At 46.5% G+C, this 14,203-nt stretch overlaps 1 protein-coding gene across 4 annotated transcripts in view; it reads left to right on the top strand.

Moving 5' to 3' along the window:
* SGO1 (shugoshin 1) overlaps window positions 1-14,203 on the top strand; it is a 102,076-nt gene that overhangs the window by 27,021 nt on the left and 60,852 nt on the right. For all 4 annotated transcript variants that reach the window (XM_029589287.1, XM_029589285.1, XM_029589286.1 and 1 more), the window contains one exon: window positions 4,402-4,463. In XM_029589287.1, coding sequence (XP_029445147.1) covers window positions 4,402-4,463 — 62 coding nt within the window. The remainder of the gene's footprint in view (window positions 1-4,401; window positions 4,464-14,203) is intronic.

Here is a 14,203-nt window from a genome sequence, read left to right as displayed (position 1 = left end):
TGCCATAGTGTGCATCGATGGATGATTCCAGGGAGGATTTGGGCTCCTCACCTTTTGGAGGAAGATGAAATCCTGCTTGACTTGGAGCCACATAGGTCTCTGTTTCTTCCACAGGGTAAGGTTTATTAACTCAGACCCTGAAACCGCTTGGAGCAGACTGGAGTGGTGCTTCAGGATTGCAGAGGAAGGTTTCCATCCTGGTCACCTGAAGTAAGGCGTCCAGTTTTTATTGCCATTCCTGGAACCAATTCAGGAGTTGGTTAACCTTGAGTGGTATGCCCTGGTAGAAAATGTTAAAGGGGGGGGGCAATATTTGGCAGGCCTATAATAACTAGACTTGAGGTCAAGGGAGCAGTTGGATTCCCTAGTGTGTGCCACTGTGAACCACATCCTGGTCAAGTGGGGGGGGGGGGGGGGCTCTGAAGGATGCCCTGGATGGAAAGACCCTGCCTGTCCTCAAGCAGGCATTTGAAATAGTGGCAATGCATTTGCAAATGTCGTCTTGTTGCTCTATGGTGCTCGAGCAGGCTTGCATCTCACTCAGGCCTGCATTGGAACTGGGAGCCGCATTTCTAGCTTGAGGTGGATTGGGACTCTGTGTGTATGGCTGCTAGAGCAGTAAGTTCTGTTATAGCAGCAAAGCTCCTTTGGTGGCTGCGGAATTGATCCAGTAGATACGATTTCTAAGTTGAATTTGACAAAGTTGCCCTTTAAGGGTTCTCTCTCTTGTTTTGGAACTGAGTTTGAGAGGATGGTGAATTGATGGGATGATTGCACAATTTCATATTTGCTGGAGCATTAGAGAGTGGCTGCATGATCTTTTGGGGCAAGGGGCCACTCCACGGATTCCTGCCATTTTTGCCTCTACAGAGGATTGACAAATCAGAAGCCATGTCCCATTGAAGGATTGAAGTCCTTTCAACCGGAGAGCCAAATAAGGACTTTGGCTCTGATGCCGAAGCACCTCTGATCTCACAGTGAAGATGCAGGGGTTACCCATGCAACTCATTAGTGAGGAGAGGGGCAGTGGAAAGAAGGCTGACAGACCTCAGGGCTGTAATTCTAGTTCCCAAACTGTAGGAAAATATGGGGTTCTGTTCCATTTATTTTGTCGTGCCTAAAAAGCAAGAAGACTTCTTTTGATGCCTCTTGGATCTGAAAGAGCGTCAAATGGCATTTGCATGTAGTGCACTTCAGAATAGAACTCTTTGCTCCGTTCTTATGGCAGTGCAGAAATAGGAACTTCTCATGTCTCTTCATCTGACAGAAGCATATCTACATACCCCCATACAACAAGACTGTCTGTCTGTGGTTTCTGCGTTTTGCCATTCTAGGACAACATTACCAGTGTCAAGCCTAGCTGTTCGGCTTGGCTATGGCACTCAGAACCACCTTCAAGATCATGGAGATAGTAGCGGCATCTCTGCACAAGGAGGGTATTGTTTGGCAAACCAGATCTGGACGACTGGTTGATTCAGACCAAGTTTGTGGAAGAGAGTCAAGGGCATCTTGCGAGGTGATTTGCTGCCTCCTCGAGCTGGGCTGCATAGTGAACTTAGCCAAAAGCAGTCTACAGCTAACACAGACTTGGACTATCTCAGAGTGAGATTCGATACAGTAAGAGGCAGGACATGCAAGAGCAATCTATCTGACAGTTGGAGACTGAGGTTCAGTCCTTGAGATTGGCCATCTGTCCAATGATGTGGAGTTATTTGTAGGTCTTGGGGTCGTTGGCAGCAATATTGTAGATAGTACCTTGGGTGAAAGCACATGTGTCCACTTTAGTGGGCTCTGCTGGGGCGGTGGAATCTGCAGTCATAGGTGTAGGCAGCGAGGCTTTCCTGGCTGATGGAAGTGAATGTGAAGTTGCAATGGTGGTTGCAAAAGGGCACTCCTCCCAAGGAGGGTACTCTTAGAGACTCTAGAATAATAGATGCTCACAATGGGGGTGAGCCCCTAGGTTGGGAGGCTCCCCTCCAGGAGTTGATGGCATAAAGTTGGTGGAATGCCAGAGATTGATAGGGCACCGCCATTAGATTGGAAGCTCACGCAGATCACTCAGCATGCTTAGTTTGCCAAGCAGCTGACATAATGAGTGGTAAGGGTAATGTCAGACAAGGCCACCACAGTTGCCCATATAAACCAAGGCGGTAGCAGTAGTCACTCTGTGTCAGTGGAAATAGACACGCTCATGAAATGAGCAGAACAACATAGCCAGAAAATAGCCTCTCACATTGCCAGGATGGACAATGTGAGGGCCGCTTTTTCTCAGTAGACATAACTTACATCAGGAGAGTGGGAGCTAGTGGACGACATGTTTCAGCTCATAGTCTCTCAATGGGATCATATATATATCTGGATCTGATGACGAGTTACCACAACATGACGATGCGAGGTTCTATAATTGCAGACAGGATCCAGGGATGTAGGAAATCAATGTTCTTGTTCGATAGTGAGCTGCAGAGCGAAATGCTGTATGGGTTTCCTCCCTGGCCAATGTTGGGCAGGGTAATATGGAGGATTGCAAGTCATCCCAAGACTGTACGCCTGGTAGCTTGGATTGGCCACGGAGACTGTTTTTTGGTTATTCATACAGTCCTATCTACAACAGGGGACTGATCATACATGAAAATCTGGGTCAGTTCTCTTATGGTTTGGCCCTTGAGAGAGCTTGACTGCTGAGGTTTGGATGTTTTCTGGCAGTGGTGTCCACACAACTCCAGGCTTGGAAGTTTTCCACATCTCTGGTTTATATCAGGGTTTGGAGAGTGTTAAAAAGTTGATGCGGGGTGAGAGATTATCTCACACTCAATGGAAATGCCGCTAATCCTGGGTTTTCCTTAGGAAGGGTTAGTAAGGGTCTGGCCCTAAACTCCTTACAAGTTCTGGTTACAGCATTGGCATGTTTTAGAGGTCGTATTAATGGTAGACCTTTGTTCTCTCATCCAGATGTTTCTCTATTTTTGGAGGGAGTCCAACACCTACGTCGTCCTTGGCATTTAGTGGTTCCACTTTGGGACCTTGGCCTAATGGTATGTGGTGGTGTTTGTGTTTTTTTGGCAGGCGCCACCTTTCTGCAGCTGTGTGGTCTCTCCTTTCGGCTACTTGCCTTGAAAATGGCTTTCCTGGTTGTTATATGCTTGAGGCGCAATTCTAAACTGTACGTTTTTTCTCTTGCTGTGAGCCTTTTCTGTGAATAACTCCATGGGCAGCGCAGATTAGGTTTGTACCTTCCTGTTTGCCAGAGGTTGAGTCGGAGTTTCACTTGATTTAGTTTATTTCCCTGCTGGTGCTGGATGGGGCAGAACTGAATGGGAGTAAGACATTATGTGCCATAAATATGAAGCAACATGGTTGCAGTACCTGAAGGTCGCCTATAACTTGAGACTGCTCGACTGTTTATTCTCCATTGTGGAGATAAACATGGAGAACCGGCGTTGCGGGCTGCAGTGGCTTGTTGGGTTAAGTAAATTAACGCAGAGGTATTATTGTCTAGGCAAGTCAGGGTGCATTTCACTAGAGTGTAGGCGCTGTAGTGGGTGGAGACTAGACTGTGGTCTCATTCCGAGATTTGTTGGACAGCAACTTGCTCCTTCTTACATACTTTCTCCAAGCATCACCCCTTGGATGTTAAAGCTCAAGAAGATGCAGAATTTGCGAGGGTGGTGTTGATGGGGAGCGCAAACAGCCTTCCACCTATTTCAGAAGTAGCTTTGGTACATCTCACCAGTGTGGACTGGTCTGCCTGAGTGCAGAGAGAGATAAAATTACTTCTTACCTGATAATTTCCTTTCCTCTAAGGAAGATAGGCCAGTCCACAATCCTGCCCTGGGCTATTTCTGATTTTGTTTTCAGTTAATCCTTTCCTTCAGGGGCAGTACAGATTGTTCCTTGTTCTGAGTCGAGTGGAGGGACTAGTAAGTGAGAACCAGCCTATGTAATCGGTTGTAATTAATATTTTGCCTAAGCTCAGTGCTAACGAGTTGTTGACGGTTAAGTTATGTGTCTGGTATGATCAGCTGACCACAATTTGTTTTTCTAGAGATGCTAGCATGCTGATGTCTGGGCAAGGCTATATGTTTTTGACATCAGCAAGTCTGTTGTTTCCGCTTCCATCTGCTGATAGAGTGCATAACCCACCAGTGTGGATTGGTCTGCCTTCCTTAAAGGAAAGGAAATTTTCAGGTAAGAGAGAATTCACCACCTGCACTCTTCTATCTCCAAAAGTAATTAACAGTGCACAATTTTCATTTGACAGAGAATTTTTACTTCTAGAGTTATAATATTGGGGAGCTCTTTAGGGTTTCCTTTAGTGTGAATCCATGGAAGTACAGTGTTCAGAAAACAAATATAAGATGGATGCTTACAAATGTTAACTTTTTTTTTTTTAAATTTTAATAGGGTCAGAGATGTAATCCAGTAGTTGCAGAAGAGAAAAAGTTGAATAATTCAACTGTTTCTGTGTGAGTACTTCTTAAACTTAATATTTTGACTGGTACAGAACAGCAAATATACTGTACATTTTTTAAAAATTTTTAATTTATGCATTTACAGATATATTCATATCAATTCAAAAGGTATAAGAGATCTTACAGTAAAATGTAAAACAGGCAATTTTAACTCAAATTAGAATAATACATAGATCTCTAATACATTTTTCAGGTAACATTTGGACCAAGATAAGACACACATATGGAGCCCTTACATTACAGATATAAGAAATCAACCAGCACATGATGCATTCACCCTTTTCCTTTATAACACACCTCATCCTTTCCCATCCAAAAATCCCCTTAATTGCTCCGGTTCGTAAAAAAATGTACTTATTTCCTTGAAATGTTAAGCAACATTTACAGGGAAATTTAAGCACCATATTTGCACCTCGATTTAATACTTCAGGCCTCATGGTTAGAAACGTTTTCCTGCGCCCTGTGTAGTGCGCACAACATCAGGATATATCCATACACCTTGCCCATAAAAATGGGCTGATCTATTTCTAAAGAAATATTTCATTAATAAGTTTCTATCCTGTTCAAAAGGAAAAAAGACCAACAGTGTGCCTCTAGTTTTAACCTCAGTTAGAATAGACGTCTCAATTAATTCTGTAACATTCAAGGATTTTATTGCTTGCTCTTCCTCCATTCCCATAGTAGATGTTCCTTTCTTTGATATATAGAAGGCTTTGGAAATAACCGGAGTTATTTCCTTGGGAATCTTTAAACATTCAGAAAAGTATTCTTTTAGCAATTCAACCGGGGCTAATCTTTTTATCACTGGAAAGTTCACAATTCGCAGATTTAGATATCTAAGTGAATTTTCTAAATTCTCAAATTTTCTCTCAGCTTTTCTCTCAGCTCTTATTATTGTTCCTTGTACGCTCTCTAGTGAAATTACTTTCTCTTCCAGTTTTTCTATTTTTTCTTGGTGTAAAGTCATCATTTTTTTTTCAATATTAAGCCCCCTTTTATTTAAATCAAGAAATGCCTGTGTCAGAGTTGTAATTGCACATTCAATTGAAGTCCTAGCATTCCATAATGTATCTAGTGTTACTACGGGAGGTTTTTTTCAATGAAAAGACATTCTTGGATTGTAGGGTTACCAGATCTTGTAGCACAGTGTTGTCTATGTTCCGTTCCGGCATAGCTCTTTGGGGTTTAGGTGTGGAGGTAGCCATTTTCTCCAAGGCTCCTGCACACTCTCCGGACGCCAATTCTTTGCCGCTTCTGTCATGCTCGGGGGGGGGGGGGCCTGCTCTCCTCTCCTCTCCTCTCCTCTCCTCTCCTCTCCTCCTCCTCTTATCGTAGCCTCGCGGTGTTTCCTCTCCCTCAGCTCCCGCATGATCTCACGGCAGCGTCTGTGTCATGGGCGCCCCCGGGCTGAGCGAGATCTCCTCGGCCATGGGAGTCGACCCGAGATCCCAGGTTCCTCCCTCAGCGGCCCTCGCTCCCGGCGTCTTCAGGGTGGAATCAAAGAAGCTGTCAATCCTCGCTTGTTGGATCCCTTCATCTTTCACAATTACGACGTCCTTCAAACGAGCTTTTCGCTTCGTGTGAGGCATTTCTGAAATTTATTTCTAGGTAAATTGAAGGCAAGTTCCAAGCAAGGACTAGCAGAGCTCCTCTCTGTGGCATCCGTCTTGGTCCATATACTCCTCTCTGTGGCGGCCATCTTGGTCCATATACTGTACATTTAACAGTATATAGTAGCAATAGCACATGAGTGAAATAAATTGTAGTGAAATATATATGAATCTTTGGTTCAGTGCTCTACAGTTGAAAATTACAATACCCTAAACCAGAGAGTATAGAAACATAGAAACATAGAAATGACGGCAGAAGAAGACCAAACGGCCCATCCAGTCTGCCCAGCAAGCTTCACATTTTCTCATACTTATCTGTTTCTCTTAGCTCTTTGGTTCTATTTCTCTTCCACCCCCACCATGAATGTAGAGAGCAGTGATGGAGCTGCAACCAAGTGAAATATCAAGCTTGATTAGTTAGGGGTAGTAGGGGTAGTAACCGCCGCAATAAGCAAGCTACACCCATGCTTATTTGTTTTACCCAGACTGTGTTATTCAGCCCTTATTGGTTGTTTTTCTTCTCCCCTGCCGTTGAAGCAGGGAGCTATGCTGGATATGCGTGTAGTATCAGTTTTTCTTCTCCCCTGCCGTTGAAGCAGAGAGCTATGCTGGATATGCGTGAAGTATCAGTTTTTCTTCTCCCCTGCGGTTGAAGCAGGATATGCATTGAAAGTGAAGTATCAGGCTTATTTGGTTTGGGGTAGTAACCGCCGTAACAAGCCAGCTACTCCCCGCTTTGTGAGTGCGAATCCTTTTTTTCTTCTCCCCTGCCGTTGAAGCAGAGAGCTATGCTGGATATGCGTGAAGTATCAGTTTTTTCTTCTCCCCTGCCGTTGAAGCAGAGAGCTATGCGTGAAGTATCAGTTTTTCTTCTCCCCTACCGTTGAAGCAGAGAGCTATGCTGGATATGCATTGAAAGTGAAGTATCAGGCTTATTTGGTTTGGGGTAGTAACCGCCGTAACAAGCCAGCTACTCCCCACTTTGTGAGTGCGAATCCTTTTTTCCACATTTCCTCTTGCTGTTGTAGCTTAGAGTGATGTTGGAGTCACAGTAACCATGTGTATGTTTATTGAATAAGGGTATTATCTCCAGGCAGTAGCCGTCATTCTGGCGAGCCACCCACTCTTTATTGACGGCCTCTTGATTTTATGGATCCACAGTGTTTATCCCACGCCCCTTTGAAGTCCTTCACAGTTCTGGTCTTCACCACATCCTCCGGAAGGGCATTCCAGGCATCCACCACCCTCTCCGTGAAGAAATACTTCCTGACATTGGTTCTGAATCTTCCTCCCTGGAGCTTCAAATCGTGACCCCTGGTTCTGCTGATTTTTTTCCTATGGAAAAGGTTTGTCGTTGTCATTGGATCATTAAAACCTTTCAAGTATCTGAAAGTCTGTATCATATCACCTCTGCTCCTCCTTTCCTCCAGGGTGTACATATTTAGATTCTTCAATCTCTCCTCATAAGTCATTTGATGAAGACCTTCCACCTTTTTGGTCACCCTTCTCTGGACCGCCTCTTAAGGTTTCTATCCCTGTTTCTATCCCTGTTGAAAGCTGAAGCCCTAAGGTCTTTTGATCAATGGTGATTTTACCTGTAAATCATTACTTGGAGCCTGTAATACCAAGGTGGGGGGGGGGCATTGTTCTATATACTATTGGTTAGTAACACATCCAATTCCTCTTTGAGGTCAATAACATCTTAATAATATACTTGCTTCCTCTATCAAGATGTGGCTAGATGAGGATTATTAATATAAAGCAAAATGTTACTGTTACATGGATGTTATTTCTTTCAGTTTAATATTTTTATTAAAGAACTGTTAACAATATGTAAGGGGAAGAGACAACCCAATGCATACAAATAAAAACAGTAAACACAATTGGAGATGGGGAGCTATGTGCCCCCATCATGATCATACTGAAAAAAGTTACCAGAAATAGATGGAAGCTATTTCTTACAGAAATGTTTTATCTAATGTAAACCTTAAGATGACAAAATATAATATTGGGAGAAGGGACTTTTTTTGTTTTGGGTTTTTTTTAACTTGAGTTCCTCACTAATAAAGGTTTGCTGACTTGATTATGAAGTTCTATAAGATCATGCTATTTAATTAGTAATCTAAGAATTTTGAAATGAACTTGTATCCAAGAACTCAGAGTAGCCTTGTGGCTCAGACCACAGTGCTATGGCATAGAGGAACTGGGATTGGATTTCCTATCCATTTAGACTGGTCAAACCCAATGTACTGCAGAGGTGATGTGTTTGGGAAGGAAGGGAAGATGCTTGCTGCTAGAGTGCTGGCCATTGAGATGTGCTGAGGATGCTCAGTGAGAAGGTGTGCTTCTTAACCTTTAGTCTAGTATGTGGTGGGATTAAAGAGAAGAAGAATTTTAAAACTAAATGACTACTCAAATAAGCCAGTATTTCAAAACAAGCACCTTAATTAAACTAAGGAATTTTAGAAACCCTTTGGAATTGAATTATTTTTTAAAAATATGTTTGCAGGAGAAGTAACCTAGTGGGTTGCCGGGGTTCAAATTCTTCTGACATACCTTGTGACCTTTGGCAAGTCACTTCACCCTCCATTGTCTAAATGCCACCTCTTCTACCCAGTACAATTTTAAAGAAGTTATACAATCACTGGTGCAACAGTGGAAAGGGCCCTCCAACCCTTTTTCCCCTTAAATTCTATCCCTTTAATTTAAAAATTTAAATTGCACTTCATTCAGTCAGACCGGTCCAACCAGTGAGTTATGCTCATCAACCAGCAAATGGAAACAGATCAACAGGATCACTCCTTATATGCATCTGTGGTGACACCAGCCTGCCAGTATTCTCGGTCTCCAGCAGATGGTAGGCAAACATTCTATACTGTGGACAGTGGCCTCCTAGGCTGAAAAGGAAAATTTTTCAGAGGCTCCTGAGGTGAAAGATTAACTCTCCCTCTCTGAGTGGGGTGCATGGTATATATTATTAAAAAAAAAAAAAAAAAAGACTCCAGGGTGAAAACCTGGTCCTCCCTCCCATTGTTGAACATTCAGAACCAGGGGGGCTTCCAGGGGACCTTGGTGGACTTTCTGTGTGTTCCCTCTCTTACCCTCTTTTGAGCACTTCCCTTAAGATCTTCCTCCAATACTTAGGGCAGTGGTTGCTCTGCATTTAATACTTTCTCCAAGGACAAGCAGGATAGTAGTCCTCGCACATCTGACTCCATCTGATGATGTCAGCTATTCGGAAAACATATGTCAAAGTTTCTAGAAACTTTGACTAGGCACACTGAGCATACTCGGTGTGTCCACGTGGGGTCCCTCTTCAGTCTTTTTTTTTTTCCCCTGGCGGAGCTGTGAGCCTCTGTTGGTTTTTTTGTTTTTTTTTTTTTTCTATGTTCAGTCGCTGGGTCCCTCTTGGTCCCTACCTGTAGTGTCCCCAGTCAGGGTTTTTGACATCTTCGGTTAAGTTTCCTTTCGCGGTCGGTTTGTTTTTTTTTCCCCCGTGGTGGCAGTGCCTCAGGGCCTGCTGTTCATAGACACCCGCCGCCATCATTTCGTCATGGCCACTTCCATCCGTGCCCCAAGTGCCTGCACACCGTGTTAATCACTGAGCCACATGATCTGCATCCTCTGCCTGGGGGCATTGCATGACATCCAGGGTTGCCACTTGTGCGACCAGATGACCCCGAAGAGAAGTCTGCTTTGACTTGACAAGATGGAGTACCTCATTTGAGTCAAAGAAATCCAACCCATAAACTGCAGCATCAGCATCTAAGGACCTCTGAGCTGCACCGATGGACACCTTGCCATCAACATTGGTAGGGGCTGTCTGTTCTGTTGAGGTCGCCGGTGGATAAGGACACCGGAAACTGACCACTGTCTATCTCCTCCGAATTGAGGACGACAGGTTCATCATCTTAAACCTCAGTACCGGGGAAAGATCGGGCCAAGCATCGGCACCAGTCCCCGTAAATGCACAGGGATGCACCAGCTTTTGCTGCGATGCCCCCGAAGCGACCCGATGGCGAGGAACACCAGTCCTCCATCAATGCTCAGGGTCCTTGACTGTTTCCACCAGTCCTGGTACTAGTCACTATTCAACCTTATGGGTCTGAGGAAGATCAGGCCACTCCTTCTCCCAGTTGGTGTTGGCATCAGCAATGTTAGAGGAAGACCTGGAGCTTTTGGATCCAGATGGCGGTTGAGCAGTGGTCCTGTAGCACCAATGGAACTGGAGCCGGTACGGCCCATACTCATACTGCTTCTGGAGGAGCTCAATGTGCTCATCGGTGTCTTACCGACCCAGCTGGTGTTGGTTCCTGAGCTGGCACCAGAGCCGCCTCCTATCAATACGGTGGTCATCGCTGGTTCCTCTGAGGAGGAGGCTCACTGAGGCCTATAACCCCTCATCCAGTTCCATTTGTGCCTGCACCTGTGGAAGTTGGTCAAGCATCTAGGGCCCCATCCCCTGTGACATATAGTGAGGATTAGGGTCCCTTCGATCCCTGGGGGGGATGAAAGCCCATCAAACCCTTCTCCTCTGGACGATCGAAGGAAGTCTCCGCTTGAGAACTTGACATTCACGGGTTTTGTGAGGTTGATGGCAGAAGCCATTCCATTCCAGCTGTTGATGGAGGAAGATGCCAGGCACAAGATGTTTGAGATCCTTCAGTTTGAGGCTCCTAAGGAGATCGTGGCGGTCCCAGTTCATGAGATCCTTTTGGAGTTGCTGCTGAGGATTTGGGAACACCCCCTCACAGTCTCCTGTCAATAGGAAAGTGGACAGGGTTTACCTCGTCCAGAAGGCTGTTGGATTCGATAAGCATCAGCTGCCCCACCAGTCGGTGGTGGTCGAATCCATCCTCAAGATGGTCAAGCACTCTTGGACCAACTTCTCGTCACCCGCCCAGGGAAGGACCACAGAGCGATGGATCCTCTTGGGAGAAAGGTGTTTCAAGGCATCATGCTTATTGCCTGCATTGCTGACTACCAGCTGTACATAAGCCAATATTCACGGAACATCTGGAAGCAGGTGCAGGAGGTGGCTGAGCAGCTGCCTCAACAGCCGCAAGATGCCCTCATGCCATTGGTGCACAAGGGTTTGGAGCATGGAAAACACGAGGTCCGTGCGGCCTGTGACTTTTTCAAGACTGCATCGAAAGTCTCTGCAGTGGGAATTGGCACCTGCAGAATGGCACGGCTGTAGGCCTCAGATCTCTGACTGGCAGTTCCGGAATGACTCTCTGTCGTGCCGTGTACTGGAGAGAATCTCTTTGGAGATAGGGTGAGGGACGCTGTGGCCCCTCTTCAGGACCATCATGAGACCCTCTATAACTCTCTGCTAGCACTCCAGACCCGTCGTCCTCTTCCAGGAGGCCATCAAGGCAGGGGCCAAGGAATTCCTTTCACCAAAGAAAGTACTATTCTCTGCCTCCTCTATCCCATCCTCCACATCAGAGCTCTTGCGGCTATCCCAGGCAGCAGTGAGCTCCCAAGCCCCAGCCAGCTCCTCAGTCAAACTCAAGGATGGGGTTTTGACTGGGCCACAGGGAGTATCAGCCAGTAGCCCGTACCCGGAGCGATGGACCTCCGGTTGGGGGCAGGCTGTGGTGCTTCACGAACCAGTGGCCCAGTGTAACCTCAGATCAGTGGGTTCTGTTCATCGTCCGTCAGGAGTACCAATTAAATCTATTTGGTGGCCCACCAAATTGCCCTCCGTGCCTGTATTGGGAGCCGGTAGTGCGTCAGGAAGTACCAGTAGTGGAGCTGTCCTTCCTCTTAACAGCTAGAGCGGTCAAGCCCATTCCACCATGGCAAAGAGGGCAGGGGTTTTACCCCAGGTACTTCCTGATTCCAAAGAGAACAGGAAGACTCTGTCCCCTCCTAGACCTGACAGCCTTGAACAAATTTCTAAAAAAAGAAAAGTTTTAAGATGATTTCCCTAGGCACCTTGATTCCCCTTTTACAACAAGGGGACTAGCTTGCTCCCTCAACCTACAGGATGCATACACCCACATCGAGAGCTTCCATGGTCACAGGAAATATCTCCGGTTTGTAGTGGGGAAACAGCACGTCCAATACCAGGTGTTGTCTTTCAGGCTTGTGTCCGCCCCATGGGTCTTCACAAAATACCTGGCTTTGGTGGTGGCGCATCTCCGCAGGCTGGAAGTGTATGTTTTTCCCTATCTGGACAATTGGCCGGTCAAGAGCACGTCTCAGGCAACGGCAGCCAGGTCCGTGTACTTGACCACTTGGGTGTTGGAGTCATTAGGGTTCATTTTGAACTACCCAAAGTCCCATCTCAGTCCTTCACCTCAGTTGGATTTCATCGGAGCCCTGCTAGACTTGGCCGAGGCCAAGGCTTTTCTGCCACACTAGAGGACTGTCACAGTAGCAGCCATTACAGAAATTCAACAGAGCCAGCAGATATCAGCTTGGCACATGTTGAGGTTATTGGGCCACATGGCCTCAACTGTTCATGTTACTCCCTTGGCACGATTACACATCCACAGAGCCCAATGGAGCCTGAGGTCTCAGTGGTAGCAAGCCACACAGACCCTCCAAGATCGCATCCAAGTCACCCTGTCCCTCCGGGACTCCTTGTCCTGGTGGCAGGTACTTTCCAATCTAGAACAGGGGATCTCCTTTTGGAGTCTTCGCACTCAAATTGTGTTAACCACGAATGCATCTACCCTGGGGTGGGGAGCTTATGTGGATGGGCTCGGCACCCAGGGCTTATGGTCCACTCAGGAACATTCATGTCAAATCAATTTCCTGGAGCTCCAGGCAATGAGGTACATGCTATGGGCTTTCATAGATTGGCTGTCCAACAGTTATCCTGATCCAGTCTGACAACCAAGTAGCAATGTGGTATGTCAACATGCAGGGAGGCACGGGATCATACATCCTGTGTCAGGAAGTAGTCCGATCTGGTTGTGGGCTTTGTCCCACGGGATGGTGCTCAGGGCCATGTATCTGGCCGGGACAGAGAACGTGGTAGCGGACCGGATGAGTCAAGCCTGCGGACCCCACACGTGGTCCCTGGACCAGGAGGATACGAATCAGATATTCCGCCTCTGGGGGAGCCCAGTCGTAGCTGTTCACATCCCCCTGTAACAGGAAGGAGCCTCGGTTCTCCTTGTACAGGACAGACAGCAAACCAACTTGATGCCCTCGCCCGCCATTGGGACATGGGTCTTCTGTATGCGTATCTTCCGATTCCCTTAGTGGTGAAGACTCTCTTAAAGTTGTGCGAGAACAGAGGAACTATGATTATCATAGCCCCTCATTGGCTGAAACTGGTCTGATTTCCACTTCAGGAGTTGTCCATCCGAAGACCAATCAGTCTGGGGACTTCCCTAAATCACATCACACAGGATCAGGGAAGGCTGCAGCATCCCAACTTCCAAACCCTGTCGCTCACAGCCTGGATGTTGAGAGGTTAACTCTGCAGCCGCTTGATCTTTCAGATGATGTGTCTTGGGTCCTCATGGCTTCTAGAAAGCCTTCTACTAGAAAGTCCTACAGACTTATGATCCAAGAGTGGATACTCCGGAGGTGAGCCTGTGAGTGGGACGAGCAATGGACAAGCTCTATCCGCTGCCTGAGGACTCCTTGGAATTCCTCAAGGTTCCGAAGGTGGACGCGTCTGTGTCGGCAGTCACCAAAAGGATGACTATTCCGGTGGCAGGAGCAGCGGCTCTTAAAGATCTCCAGAACAGGAAGCTTGAGGTCCATCTGAAAAGAATTTTCGAGGTGTCTGGCTCAGTGTCAGGGCGGCTGTCTGTAGCAGTCTTTTATGCAACGAGCAAGCCTGAGGTGGGTCAACAGCTCCTCAGTGCTAGGGATCTCTCTCCTCAGGAAGCTGAGCAGACAGAGCATTTGAAGGTGGCAGTGGCGTATGGCGCGGATGCTTTATATGATCTCCTCCATACCTCGTCCTGGACTATGGTTTCGGCCAGGAGGCTCTTGTGGCTCCGCAACTGGTCAACCGCTGTTTCTTCAAAGTCTCAGCTGGAGGCGCTCCCTTTTAAGGGCAAGTTCCTGTTTTGGAGAGGACTTGGAACAACTGATAAGTCCTTAGGAGAATAAGGTGCATAAGCTCCCTGAAGACAAGCCTAGGGGCCCCAG

Source organism: Rhinatrema bivittatum, chromosome 2 (genome assembly GCF_901001135.1).
Source record: "Rhinatrema bivittatum chromosome 2, aRhiBiv1.1, whole genome shotgun sequence".
Classification (NCBI taxonomy): Eukaryota; Metazoa; Chordata; class Amphibia; order Gymnophiona; family Rhinatrematidae; genus Rhinatrema; species Rhinatrema bivittatum.
This window is presented reverse-complemented; position numbering and strand designations above follow the sequence as displayed.